Raw genomic sequence first — 14,639 nt, 5'->3', positions numbered from 1 at the left:
ACTTGGCACGCTTTTCTCTGTGTTGCTGGAAAACGTCGCTGGCAGTGCGAGCGGATGTATTTTTAGCCGGAAGCTAATGTTGGCCAGTGGGTGGACTCAAATTTATCCCTGTAACTGTAAACTGGAGACGTGAAACGGGGTTAAAGGAGCACGGTATTTCATCTTGGAATATTTATTTGAAAAGAGCCTCGGAATGACCATTTACAAACCAAAATGGCTGACTTCCTGTGTTCTTTTGTTCATAGCTTCTCAAGACTTTTGTGGTTTTAATCATGACACCTTGGTATTAAGTAAAACTCTGGAGCCGAATTTTTAAAACCATTTAATTTAGTGCCACTTAGCTGACATTCATTACTGGATTTGAGCCCTCAAAATGTCCGCTTCAAACCAAAATGACCAATTCAAACCAAAATGGCTGACTTCCTGTGTTCTTTTGGTCATAGCTTCTCAAGACTTTTGTGGTTTTAATCATGACACCTTGGTATTAAGTAAAACTCTGGAGCCGAATTTTTAAAACCATTTAATTTAGTGCCACTTAGCTGACATTCATTACTGGATATGAGCCCTCAAAATGCCCGCTTCAAACCAAAATGGCCAATTCAAACCAAAATGTCTGACTTCCTGTGTTCTTTTGGTCATAGCTTCTCAAGACTTTTGTGGTTTTAATCATGACACCTTGGTATTAAGTAAAATCCCAGAGCTGAATTTTTAAAACCATTCAATTTAGTGCCACTTAGCTTACATTCATTACTGGATATGAGCCCTCAAAATGCCCGCTTTAAACCAAAATGGCCAATTCAAACCAAAATGTCTGACTTCCTGTGTTCTTTTGGTCATAGCTTCTCAAGACTTTTGTGGTATTAATCATGACACCTTGGTATTAAGTAAAATCCCAGAGCTGAATTTTTAAAACCATTCAATTTAGTGCCATTTAGCTTACATTCATTACTGGATATGAGCCCTCAAAATGCCCGCTTTAAACCAAAATGGCCGCTTCAAACCAAAATGGCCGCTTCAAACCAAAATGGCCGCTTCAAACCAAAATGTCTAACTTCCTGTGTTCTTTTGGTCATAGCTTCTCAAGACTTTTGTGGTTAATCATGACACATTGGTGTTAAGTAACATTTAGGAACTGGATTTTCAAAAAAAAATATTTAGTGCCACTTATCTGACAAAACATCTCTGGAAATGAGCTCTCAAAATGGCTGCTTTGAACCGAAATGGCCGACTTCTTCTATATGGCTTCTGGAGACTTTCTTTTTTTTTTAAGGTTCTACTCATGACTAACATGTCTAACAAAGAATTCCAAGCTTGCTGCCCAACCATTATGCAAACAATATTGATTCAGGAAAAAAAAAAAATCAAAAGTATTGACCAGTTGTTGCCTTGTGGTCCTCTGTGCAGGACGGCTGCACGTGTCTGCACGCGGCGGTGCGATCCGGCCACGTGGGTACGCTGCGTCTGCTCCTCTGTCACCCGGGACCTGGAGACCCCGATGGGACCCTTCGACCCGATGCAGAACCCGCTGTGCCCGTTGCCCTGCTGAACCACGTCAACACAGATGGATGGACGGCTGCTCACATGGCGGCTGCTCTCGGCTTCAAGGTGGCATCGATGAAACCATCTGCCATGTAAACGCTGACATGATTGTTAATATTGTGTGTTTATGTGTGTGTGGGGGCGGGTGGACTTGTAGGAATGTCTGGAGGTGCTGTGTAGCCACCGCAAGCAAGATATTGAAAGGAGAGATAAATGTAATCGCACCATTCATGACGTTGCCACGGATGACTGCAAAGATCTCCTGGAAAATCTCAGTGAGTTGTTTTTTTTTTTTTTTTTCCGGATGTGTGCATTTGATTATATGGATTATTCGATTGAATTAACCTCGCAGTGGAGACATTTAAATTTCACAACAGCAATTGTATTAAAAGCACAGGAAAGGAAAGAAAGAAGTAGAAAAACAAAATACAAGACCTGCTGTAAAGGCAGCCACTCTCGCGCCGCCATCTTGAAGTCAAAACAACAACAAAACTAAATAACTAAATAATGTGACACAACACAAAAGACACAGTCATTTAATCTTAAACACTTTATGCACTCTCTTTGCTGTATGAAGCCATTCTAGATGAAAGATGAGAGGATCAAAGCATCCTTTTCACCAGTGGATCCGGGACGTCGTGGTGAAATGTGCACGTCTGCTACAAGCTAAATGTTGAAAGCAAACACAAAACTGGAACATCCATTGACCAAAAGAGATTGTCTCACATATATTGTCCCACGTACAGTTAATCCGCTTCAATTCCAAGCCGCGACTGTTGCACATATGCATCGGCGCTCTGTGCTGACGCTCTTTTCTTTTCATCGCGGGCTCCTCAAGCCATTATTGTGTATTTTATAATAATAATAATAATAATAATAATACATGTAATTTATAAGTGCCTTTCAAAACTCTCATGGTCACTTTACAGTCACTGGATAGGTTTTTTGCGGGTGTGCAGGGGCAGCCACATGCGCCAGCGTTCACTCAACCCGGAAGTAACTCAAATAGATAGAAAGCTAGCTAGATCGGTAGCCATCGGATACCTAGCGAGAGAGGCAGCCCGCTAGATAGTGAATATATAGCTAGCTAGCCAGCCAGATAGCCAATAAATAGCAAATAGTCTTTATTGGGAGAGATTAAAAAAAATATGGTCACTTTCTTGCGTGGTTGGACTTAAAAGGTGATGATCTCCACGTTGCAGATCACTACCACATCCTGGTGCGTCTTCAATACTCAGACGGTGCCAGAGCCAATTCCTCAATATATTCCATGGATGGTGATGATGATGATGATGACGACGACGATGAAGGTGATGATGAGAAGCGCGCCAGAGAGCTTCAGACAATTCTGTGCAAACTGTCAGTGGAGCGGTCCACGCGCTGGTCCCAACTGAGTGCCGCCATTGGCCACGCCTTCGCCACACATTTGGACATACTGTGCGGTGAGGACGCCCAGCGACCCCCACTGGGCCTCACATCCGCCAGCATCAAATCTGTGCTGATTGGTGAGGAACAGATGATGACTGCCTCATTTGAAATTCAAATTGTTTCCAGTCTACCTCCTGTCATCACTACGTATTAATGACTGTGTCGATGCAGGAGGAATTGAGTGGCGGCCTGGTCAGGAACTTCTTGTCTCACCTTGGGACCTTGTCCGAAAACCTCTTAGCCAGGTCATCATCGTCCGACTGAAAGGTAGGATAGATAGATAGATAGATAGATAGGTAGGTAGGTAGGTAGGTAGATAGATAGATAGATAGATAGATAGATAGATAGATAGATAGATAGATAGATAGATAGATAGATAGATAGATAGATAGATAGATAGATAGATAGATAGATAGATAGATAGATAGATAGATAGATAGATTCGATCGATCGATCGATAGATAGATTCGATCGATCGGATCGATAGATAGATTCGATCGATCGATAGATAGATTCGATCGATCGATAGATAGATTCGATCGATTGGATCGATTGATAGATTCGATCGATCGGATCGATTGATAGATTCGATCGATCGGATCGATTGATAGATTCGATCGATAGATAGCTAGCTCGATAGATTTGATAGATAGCTGATTCAATAGATTTGCTAGATAGCTAGCTCGATAGATTCGATAGATAGCTAGCTCGATAGATATAGATTTGACAGCTAGCTAGCTGATAAATATAAATTTGACAGCTAGCTAGCTATAAGCTACCTGTCAATTTTATATTTATCAGCTAGCTATCTGTCAAATCTATAGCTATAAGCTATATAAGCTATAAGCTAGCTAGCTATAACGATAGCTGGATGGATGGATAGATAGTTGGATGGATTTGCTAGCTAGCGAGATGGATTTGGTAGCTAGCTTGATGGATTTGACAACTAGCTAGCTGGATGGATTTGGTAGCTAGCTTTGTCTGATGTTTTGAATTTTTAATGAATTAATATATATGTTTTGCTCCACAGGTCTTTCTGAGTCGTGTCTAGATGAGTTGGCTCTGGAGTCTCTCTTTCCGCTGCCTGTGCTTCTCAACTACGTTCGCCTGGTATATATACACACACACACAGGCACACACACTAACACACAGTGTCCAAAAACTTTTTTTTTGCTCCCTTTAAAAAAAGAAATGGGCTTTTTTTAAGCAATAATGGCGCCCCCTGCTTGTCATATTTGAATAGTATTCAGATTTAATCTATCCTATGACATCATTGGGCAACCAGTAATAATAATAATAATAATAATAATAATAATAATAATCTTCTTTTCCTTTCGGCTTTTCCCTTCAAGGGGTCGCCACAGCAAATCAGTGTCTTCAATAATAATAATAATAAGAATACATTGAATTTATAAGCGCCTTTCAAAACTCTCAAGGACACTTTACAGTCACAGGATATTTTTTCTGCGGGTGAGCAGCGGCAGCCACAAAGTAAAACAAACAACAAAAACTACAAAACAAATAATACATAAAATACATAAAAATAAATAAATAAATACATAAATGCATACATTAATACATACATAAACAAATAACAAAATAAATACAGACATAAATAAATGCATACATATTATTCATAAGCGACTTTAAAAACTCTCAAGGACATTTTATAATCACTTGTGACATACCTATTTTCTCACAACCATCTGCGACCATTTTTTTGACAGGTGGAGCAATACGGAAGTGTCATCTTTCACGGCCTGGAGGACAGCTGTCAGAATTACATCGCTACTTTATTGGCCCGCTGCATCAAGGTGTGACAATGATAACAATGAAGGCCAAAAAAAAAATGCTCTCGTCATTTTAGGGTTGAGCGACTTATTATGCCTGATGATGCTCGCGTCTCATATAACCCTGGCGCTGGGTGCCATCTGGTGGCAAGTTTTTGCTGATTGCATTTCATCTTCTATCTGTCAGTCCAAGCAGGAGGCAGCCGGTCAGGCGTGTGAGGTGGTGAAAGTGGAGGTGGGCTGCAATCTGACCAAAGAGCAACTACTGGACACCCTCGTCTCCTGTGGTGAGTTCACCACCATCATCATCGCCGTCGTAGGATGAGCGCAAACTACAACGTCTCCTTCATCAACGACGCAGGCTTCCTGGTGCCGTCGTCGACGTGCGACCGAGGCGGCTGCGTGGTGCTGCTGCTACAGAATCTGGAGAAGGCCGCCTCCCTGTCGGCTCTACTGGGAGATCTGTGTCACAGTTTGGACAACAGGACTTCCGCTGCGTCTGTGCTGGTCAACGCTGGTGAGTATGTGTGTGACACGGTCGACAGAGAGAGAGAGACAGAAGAAAATGGCCGCCTCCCTGAAGCAGATTTCAAATTAAAATAAAATACAGTCATACCTCGGTTTACGAACCCCTTGGCTTACGAACTTTTTGGTTTTACCTTGGCATACAAACTATTTTTCAGGAAACACAAGGAGCTGCCACAATGAGTGATGTATTGTCCGCGAACTAGCCTGTTCTCCGAACAAGAAAAGCCGGCTTGTTTTGGTCCTCTATTCCCCGCCCCCAGTCATCGGTTAAAGCCACGTGATTGGTCAAGAACGCGGCAGTGAGGGGGTGGGGGTTACAGACAGAGAGAGCGTAAAGCCATTCTCCAAAAAAGAAAATGGTCGCCGCTATTTTTTTGTCCTCTATTCCCCGCCCCCAGTCTTTGGTTAAAGCCACGTGATTGGTCAAAAACGTAGCAGTGAGGGGAGGTGGTTTAAACATTAAAGAGACAGGCAGACGACAGAGAGAGTGCGAAAATGGATAGAAAACAGTGAAATTTGGACTCGTTTCAACTTTGATAGGGCAAAGGCAGAGTGTAGACTGCAAGGGTAAAATATCCCATAAATCAGGCTCTACAAATAACCCGCACAAGCCATCTGTACACTTGATGAAAAACGCGATCAACCCAGATAAACAGAACACAATTGATGAGGAAATAGGTAATTAGAGCAAAGAAAGCACCTCCAAGGGATCACTCCTCAAGATGGTGAAAGAAGAAGGCTACGTTCCTCATCAAGTGTTTAATGCTGAGGAAACCGGCCACTCCATTCCATCAAGCCATCAACGACCATCACAAAGTTAAATAAAACAACTTCATTATACAGTACAGTTTATTTATTTAATTATAATACCATAGCACATTTGTTATACATAAAATAGGGTATATTTTGTGTAGTTTTAAGGCTTAGAAAAGTAGAAAAATATGTTTTATGGGGACCTGGGAACAGATTGTTCCCATTTTAATGATTTCCTATGGGAAATACATTTTGGGATACACACTTTTCTCCTTACACACTTTGTCTGGGAACCAATTAAGTTCGAAAGCCAAAGTATCACTATACTTTGCTTTTCACGTCAGAGAACAGTGACTGATTGACAACAAATGCAATGGTATATTTTTTTTTTTTTTTAGTTCCGCATCACTTCTGCCATCGCAGCTTCCTGATTGGCTCCTTGTCAAAGCCCCGCCTACATGGCTCAGAGCTCCGCCTCCAGCAGCATTTCCGCTGGCTGCGTCTGCGCTGGGATCAGGAGCCTCTGCACGGTCTGCTGGCCAGATGCCTGCGCAGGAAATTGCTGCACCAGGTCAAAACTCAGATTATGCAATGTGGATCGCATCCGCATCGTAAACGCAACACATCGACTCCGCCGATAGTCGCGCCATCTTCTCAAGTACTTTGTCGTTTCCAGACAGGACGTGCGGAGTGGTGCAGCGACGGCGCCACGGAGAAGGCGGTGGTGTGGGTGGCTCAAGTGTGGCAGCAGCTTAACGGCTGCCTGGCGCATTTGGGCACGCACGAGGCCTTGATGGGGCCCAAACACTTTCTGGCCTGCCCCGTGCGCGGCGATGACGTGCACGCCATCGTCAGGTACGTCGCTTGTGCTTCCAACCAACAGGATTTTTGGGCGTCACTGTAAAGCATGAAAAGTGAGGACATTTTGCAGAAAAATGAAGCCAAACAGAGATCATATATATATATATATATATATATATATATATTGTGTGTATATATATATATATATATTGTGTGTATATATTATATATTGTGTATGTATGTGTATATATATTATATATTGTGTATATATGTGTATATATATATTGTATGTGTATATATGTAGTGTATATACTATATATATATACATATATTGTAATTATGATAATAATTATGATAAGATTAATAATAATAATAATAATATAATAAACATCAACTAAATAAATATACATCATAATAATATATATAATGTAATTATATAATAATTATTATAATATATATACTATACTATATATATACTATATATATATATAAATATATTTTTAGAATAAATAAATTTATTAGAATAATACATTTAAAATATATTTTATTATTATCAGTATCAAACTGTTTGTTTATTTCTGTATTTATTTAATTTATAACAGATTATTTTCGCACAGTGTTTTTTAGGTGTTTACTATTATTATTATTATTATAATTGGTATTTAGTATTTATTTAGTTAGTTATTTTTGTTGTTGATATGCAACCAGAAATTAAAGTTTAGGCACGTTACAATCACAAAAACAAGAATAATAAAATGATAAATTAAAAAAAAAAAATCAACAATACATTAAAATTTTGCATTTAATTTTTTTACATTATGATTCATGTGTTTTTTTTATTTTTTTTATATGCAACAGGACATGAAATGAAAAGGTGATTGTTGTCTGTGTACAGGTGGCTTTCTCGGCTGTGGAGCTCATTGGTAGTTCCTCGTGTGGAGGCGGCGATCGTCTCCCGGGTAACGGCCAGGCGCTCATCCTCCTCCTCCTCCACCTCGTCGCCGAGCAACGTGGTTCTGAGTGACGGCCAGCAGGCGGTACTGAGGGCCGCCCTCAGCATCCTGGTCAACAAAGCCGTTCTGCGGGGCTGTCCGCTGCCTCGCCACGGTCAGACCTCATTTATTATTTTCATTATTGTTAGGATTTCGTTTAAAACGTAATGAAAAAAATGAAAATCCTCTTCCTTTCCAGAAGTTGCGTTCATGGGCGGAGGCATTTCACTCATCTCCATTAGCTCCATGAAAGGAAGCGTCTGCGGCGGCAGGAAGTGTCGAGACAAACTGAGACGATCCAATACCGGCCCTCGAAAGAAAGGAAGTCCCGCCTCCAAGTGGGCCGGCGGCTCTTTTAGACACGGTAAAGTCATCGTCGGCTGTCAATCATGTTGCGTTCGCTCTTCTGTTGTCATCTTGGATGAAGACTGTCCAATGATGATTGCCATGACATGATTGGCGGATTCGGTCCCCCCACCAATCATATCGTTTGACTTTTAATCACTGTGTCGGAAGGTCTTTAGTTATCCATTTGTTGTGTTTCCAGGCTCCGTATCCACAAATGATGTTAGCTCCTCTGCAAACGGCAAAATCCACAGGTCGGTACTCAGAAGTACTGCTTGTTGCAGTATTGACATTTTCTTTCAGTCTTGTTTACGGCTCGCGTATGTGCGTTTTCTGCTCAGGGAGGCGTCGGGTTTGTCCATGTTCTCGGACGACGAAACGGACCTGATCCAAGAGCTTCAGTCGTTGTGCTCCAGCAAGTCAGAACCGGACATCAGAATGGTATAATGCAGGCCTCAGATGATGGCAATAGATGATCACTACAGCCACCAGGGGGCGACTGAGACCTGTTTGTGTGTGTGTGCGTGTGTGTGCGTGTGTATGAGTGTGTAAGTGTGTGTGTGTGAGTGAGTGTGTGAGTGTGAGTGTGTGATTGTGAGTGTGTGAGTGAGTGTGAGTGTGAGTGTGTGTGTGTTAGTGTTAGTGTGCGTGCGTGTGTTTGTGTGTGTGTGTGTGTGTGTGTGTGTGTGTGTGTGTGTGTGTGTGTGTGTGTGTGTGTGTGAGTGAGTGTGCGTGTGATTGTGAGTGTGTGAGTGAGTGTGAGTGTGTGTGTGTTAGTGTGTTAGTGTTAGTGTGCGTGCGTGTGTTGTGTGTGTGTGTGTGTGTGAGTGAGTGAGTGTGTGATTGTGAGTGAGTGTGAGTGTGTGTTAGTGTGTTAGTGTTAGCGTGCGTGCGTGTGTTTGCGTGTGTCTGTGTGTGTGTGTGTGAGTGAGTGAGTGAGTGTGTGATTGTGAGTGAGTGTGAGTGTGTGTGTGAGTGTGTGTGTGTTAGTGTGCGTGCGTGTGTTTGTGTGTGTCTGTGTGTGTGTGTGTGTGTGAGTGTGTGAGTGAGTGTGAGTGTGCGTGAGTGTGTGTGCGTGAGTGTGTGTGTGTTAGTGTGTTAGTGTTAGTGTGCGTGCGTGTGTTTTGTGTGTGTGTGTGTGTGTGTGTGTGTGTGTGTGTGTGTGTGTGTGTGTGTGTTTGTTATCCTCATCTTGTTATAAAAACAAAAAAAAACATATTTTTCACCCAAAAAAGTCCAACAAGAAAATACATGACTCCTTCTTTTATTTTATTTTTTAAATTTGATTTTATTGTATTTTATTTAGTTGTATTTTACTTTATTTTATTTAGTTGTATTTTACTTTATTTTATTTTGTTTTTATTTTATTTTTATTTTTATTTCGGTTTATTGTATTTATTTTTCTAATTGTATTTTATTTTATTTCATTTCATTTAATTCCTTTTATTTCATTTTGTTGTATTTTTTATTTTATTTTATTTTATTTTATTTTATATATCATAGTCTTGGGAAAGTAATATGATCCTGACTGATTGGCGTCACGTGACGTTCCACTTGGCCGTTTTTTAGACGTGGGCCTCCAAAGACGATGACGTCACGCTCGTCCGTGCAAGTCCTTCTGGAACTCCGCCCTCCACACCAGACCAGGAAGTAGCCGTGGACCAATCAGCTCAGCCGGTAAGAACGTCAAAGAATGAGCGGCCTCTGTCGTGATGGCGAGGTACTGCATAACTAAATAGAGATGGAGTCCTATTAGCTAGCGAATAGATAGCCATTAGCTAACAAACAGATAGCTAATAGCTAGTGAATAGATACCTAATACCTAGCGAATAGATAGCTAATACCTAGCGAATAGATAGCCATTAGCTAGCGAATAGATAGCTAATACATATCAAATAGATACCTAATACCTAGCGACTAGATAGCGAATAGCTCGCTAGCTACATAGCTAATAGTACAGTAGCTAGCTAAATGTAAAGTGACCCTGAGAGTTTTGAAAGGCGCTTATAAATTAAATGTATTATTATTATAAATAGCTAGATAGCCAGCTAGATAACAAGATAGCCAGCTAATAGATTTTCAAGACGTCTTAAATGAGGCCATTGCTTCATATTTTTTTTTTTTTTTTTGTGACGTGTACCTTTATTTACAAGCTTTTTGTTGTAAACCAAAATCTCAATGTTTATTTTGTTTTTGTCTCTGACAGTCACTGCTCCCTCATCCGGTCAACCAACAGCGCTCGAGCCCGCGAACCAAATCCCAGCTGCCCGTGCCCAGCAGGGGGCAGCAGCAGCAGCCACTTCGCATTGCCTCAACAAACAACAACAACAACAACAACAACAACAACAACAACAATAGCAGCAAAGCAAACAGCAGCAGTAGCAATGTCAACAAGCAATCACACACACACGCCCACAACTCACTGCCCCGCCCATGAAACGAAAGGGCCAATCACACTTGTCCAAATCCCCCCCCCGCCCCCACTGCCCCGCCCACCGAAGAAAGGGGCCAATCACGCCTATCCAAATCTCTTCCTTTGCCGATCTGAAGAAAACAATCACAAAAGTTCCAGATGGGAAATGATCCATGTTTGTTTTATTTTAAGTCGTAAATCGAATCCGATATTTCGCAAAAGTATTTCGTATATTAAGTATTAGTATATTGTATTAGTGGAATTAGGCCTGGCACACACAATAACATCAATATCACTTCTTATTTCCTCCCCCTTTCCCCCAACATGTATTTATTATTTTATTTAATGCCCCTCTCAAAGTCCTTATTATTATTATTATTATTATTATTATTATTATTATTATTATTATTATTATTATATTGTTAACTCATGCACTCCCATTCAATTGAAAATATGACAGAGCGCCATTCCCGAATTTGTTCGGGTTTGTTTTTTTTTTCTTCGTGTTAGGGTGCCGATACAGCGCTGACCTTGGCCTCTGGCACTGTTTCCTTTCCACAAGGGGGCAGCATTTCCATTTTTTTATGTTACCGCTTTGTTCCAGCTTCAGCTGTTGTTAAAGCGCTATATAAACCAAGATTACATCGTATTTTGGATAGCCTCCCCCATTTCAAGTTCAGATAACTCCAGACTCATATAACTTAGGAATTAACCCTTTTTTAATAATAATAATAATAATAATAATAATAATAATAATAATACTATATTTCATTTATAAGCGCCTTTCAAAACTCACAAGGTCACTTTACAGTCACGGGATAAGTTTTTCTGTGGGTGAGCAGCGGCAGCCACATGCGCCGGCGTTTACTCAACCCAGAAGTAACTCAAATAGATAGAAAGCTAGCTAGCTAGCCAATCGATAGCCAACAGATACCTAGCAGCAGTAGCAATGTCAACAAGCAATTAATAATATAGCCAGCCAGCTATATAGTGAAAAGCTAGCTAGATAGCTAGCTAGCAAGCGAGCCAGATAGCTAGCTAGCCAGCCAGAGCTAATAGATAGCAAAAAGCTAGCAAATGATAATAATAAATTTCATTTTTTAAGCGCCTTTCAAAACTCTCAATGTCACTTTACAGTCAAAGGATCAGTTTTTCTGTGGGTGAGCAACGGCGGCCACACGCGCCAGCGTTCACTCAACCCGGAAGTAACTCAAATAGATAGAAAGAAGAATCCCATTTGATCAAAACAATACAGTGTGTGTATTCCTTAAAAAAATGTGTATTTGATGCGATCTACAGGAAGTGGTGTATCAGTATTTCATGACAATGTGCCCCCCCCCCCCGCCGCCCTCCTATTTAGCCGACCACTTTTGAACTCTATTCGCGTCACACTTCCTCGTGTGTGTACTTTAGGGACCACTCCTACTTTTTTTGTTCTACAAAGCAATCCTGCGATGAACGGTCGCTCGACCTCTCATCGTACAAACTTTTTAAAAGGAAATTATTTTCATTTCTTTTGAGTGTTTTTTGGATGTTTGTTTGCAACCGTGGCTTGGACATGAATCAGGGTTTTACATTGTAAATAAGAGTTTTTAGTGTTTAGCGCGTCTTCGCCGCCGTGAATTTTGTACAGTGTACTTTAAAAAAAAAGTATTTGTAAAGTTTGAAAGTGAGTACTAGAAGTGTACTGTCAGCCATACTACTACTACTCTCATCAATCACTGTGTACGTGTTTCTTGTCAACCAAGATTTCCTTGCTGTTTATAAATCTATGAAGAAATATATAAATATGTATATGTATAGTACATATGTACAGGAGATATCTTCTTAGTCCGTTTCGATGGCTGTACGCAGTTTTTAAAAACAACTTGACAAAACGTGATTAAACTATTCAAAAGCCGCTTCCCGGGTGACGAATTATTTTTGTGGTCTGGTTTGCTACTCATGATTTACAAGAAAATATGATTTTATTCCTTTATTTCATATTTTTTGATGACACAATGCATGTACATTGTACTGTTTTTGAATGAGTCACTGATGTCCAAGTCAAGGCCTGGGGGGCAAATCTGGCCCGCCACATCATTTTATTTGAAATTCCATGCTAATCTATCAAGCTAGTTAGCTCGATAGCGGCCGAGCTAGCCAGCTTGATCACTTTTTATTCAGGTAGCTGGCTAATCTGGAATTTAGCCATCTTTAGTATTCTCTTTGTCTTTTCTGTAATACCGTAAAATAGCTATCTGGCTAGCTATTCGCTATCTATTGGCTTGCTAGCTAGCTTTCTATTTATTTGTCTTACTATTCTATTTCAGTTTGTATTTCCGGGTTGAGCGAACGCTGGCGCGTCTGGCTGTCACTGCTCACTCACAGAAAAGCTATCTATTCGCTGGCTAATGGCTATCTATTTGCTAGCTAATGGCTATCTATTCGCTAGCTAATAGCTATCTAGTCACGAGCTAATAGCTATCTATTTGCTAGCTATTTAGCTATCTATTCGCTATTACCTATCTATTCACTAGGTATTAGCTATCTATACGCTAGCTAATTGCTATCTATTCGCTAGCTCATAGCTATCTATTCGCTAGATATTAGCTATTCGCTAGTAGCTATCTATTCACTAGCTATTAGCTATCTATACGCTAGCGAATAGATAGCTAATAGCTAGCGTATAGATAGCTAATAGCTAGTGAATAGATAGTCACAGGATTTTTTTTGTGCGGGTGAGCAGCGGCAGCCATTCGCGCCACATTCATATAAGTGTGCGTGTGTGTTTGTATCAGTCGACCAAACAAATGTCAAAACTTTTATTGCAAATATATTTGATGGGGCAAAGGCATTTCTAGAATACTTTTCCTATGAACAAAAATGAAACAAATACAAAAAACAAATCATCCCAATTGCGCATCCGCGTACCTGACTTCTAGAAAAAAAACAATACGACGGAAAAACAAACAATTATTGCGACTGAATGAATGAATTAGTGGCAAGTTGTGCTCTGTTTGTCGAAGAAGTTGGAACGAGTACCTCAGCGTGTCTCTAAAGTGCGTCAAAGTGGATTTTTTTTTTTTTGGTTTCCCCATCCAACGGTACGTTTTTTTTCGAGTGAGTTCTTTTAGAGTCGCGTGTCGAGCGCGTCATCCTCGGCCTCCTCGGGCAGTGAGGCGATGTTGGCGCAGGGTGGCGCCGCCCTTTTGGTGGAGTTGAGCCGGTGCAGCGTTGGCCCCAGGCGAAGGCGGTCCGACGGGCTCATGGCTTGCTTCAGTTGGCTCGTCTCGTTCAGCAGCTTGTGGAGGTTCTCGTACGTCTTGATCGAGCTGCCCGACATCATCTGAAAACAGGCCGAGGATTTTTTTTTGGGGGGGTTAGCAAGTACATAATTGATTTTTGTTAAAAAAAAAATGGTTCTCCAAAACAAATTTTCTATTCAGGAATTGAAAAGATGACGTAGAGCGCCATTCCCGAATTTGTTTTTACATGGCTATCTATTAGCAATGTAGATAGCTGTCTATTAGCTTGCTTGCTATTGGCTGTGTAGCTTGCTATCCATTCGCGATATAGCTAGCTAGCGTGCTAGCTAGCTATATCTATGGCTGGCTATTGGCTATATGGCTAGCTAGCTTTCTATCTGAGTTACTTCCGGGTTGAGTGAAGGCTGGCGCGTGTGCCTCCCACCGCTCACCCACAGAAAAACATCCTGTGACTGTAAAGTGACCTTGAGAGTTTTGAAAGGCGCTTATAAAGGAAATATAGTATGGTATAGTATAGTATAGTAATAATACAATTCATTTCTAAGCGCCTTTCAAAACTCTCAAGGTCACTTTACAAGATCAATTTTTCTGTGGGTGAGCAGTGGCAGCCACATAGTATAGTATAGTATAGTATAGTATAGTATAGTATAGTATAGTATAGTACAGTAATAATACATTTCATTTCTAAGTGCCTTTCAAAACTCTCAAGGTCACTTTACAGGATCAGTTTTTCTGTGGGTGAGCAGTGGCCGCCACATAGATTCTTGTAAATGTAAAATATTTTTTTGCAAAAATACAATCA

At 40.7% G+C, this 14,639-nt stretch overlaps 2 protein-coding genes across 2 annotated transcripts in view; one reads left to right on the top strand and one right to left on the bottom strand.

The window, feature by feature from the left end:
- cttnbp2 (cortactin binding protein 2) overlaps window positions 1-12,488 on the top strand; it is a 49,393-nt gene extending 36,905 nt beyond the window's left edge. The window contains exons 8-24 of the mRNA XM_088995853.1: window positions 1,405-1,605; window positions 1,697-1,814; window positions 2,742-3,044; window positions 3,139-3,234; window positions 3,998-4,077; window positions 4,695-4,781; window positions 4,945-5,044; window positions 5,119-5,274; window positions 6,437-6,609; window positions 6,715-6,893; window positions 7,735-7,946; window positions 8,031-8,195; window positions 8,379-8,430; window positions 8,518-8,617; window positions 9,746-9,853; window positions 10,383-10,645; window positions 11,166-12,488. Coding sequence (XP_088851979.1) covers window positions 1,405-1,605; window positions 1,697-1,814; window positions 2,742-3,044; window positions 3,139-3,234; window positions 3,998-4,077; window positions 4,695-4,781; window positions 4,945-5,044; window positions 5,119-5,274; window positions 6,437-6,609; window positions 6,715-6,893; window positions 7,735-7,946; window positions 8,031-8,195; window positions 8,379-8,430; window positions 8,518-8,617; window positions 9,746-9,853; window positions 10,383-10,613 — 2,361 coding nt within the window. The 3' untranslated portion in view covers window positions 10,614-10,645; window positions 11,166-12,488. The remainder of the gene's footprint in view (window positions 1-1,404; window positions 1,606-1,696; window positions 1,815-2,741; window positions 3,045-3,138; window positions 3,235-3,997; window positions 4,078-4,694; window positions 4,782-4,944; window positions 5,045-5,118; window positions 5,275-6,436; window positions 6,610-6,714; window positions 6,894-7,734; window positions 7,947-8,030; window positions 8,196-8,378; window positions 8,431-8,517; window positions 8,618-9,745; window positions 9,854-10,382; window positions 10,646-11,165) is intronic.
- An 891-nt stretch (window positions 12,489-13,379) lies between these two features.
- Window positions 13,380-14,639, bottom strand: part of cftr (CF transmembrane conductance regulator) — a 31,776-nt gene continuing 30,516 nt past the window's right edge. The window contains exon 27 of the mRNA XM_088995854.1: window positions 13,380-13,917. Within this exon, the coding sequence (XP_088851980.1) occupies window positions 13,702-13,917 (216 nt within the window). The 3' untranslated portion in view covers window positions 13,380-13,701. The remainder of the gene's footprint in view (window positions 13,918-14,639) is intronic.

Source organism: Hippocampus bargibanti, linkage group LG05, assembly GCF_051943395.1.
Source record: "Hippocampus bargibanti isolate YZ-2025 linkage group LG05, ASM5194339v1, whole genome shotgun sequence".
In the NCBI taxonomy this organism is placed as follows: domain Eukaryota; kingdom Metazoa; phylum Chordata; class Actinopteri; order Syngnathiformes; family Syngnathidae; genus Hippocampus; species Hippocampus bargibanti.
This window is presented reverse-complemented; position numbering and strand designations above follow the sequence as displayed.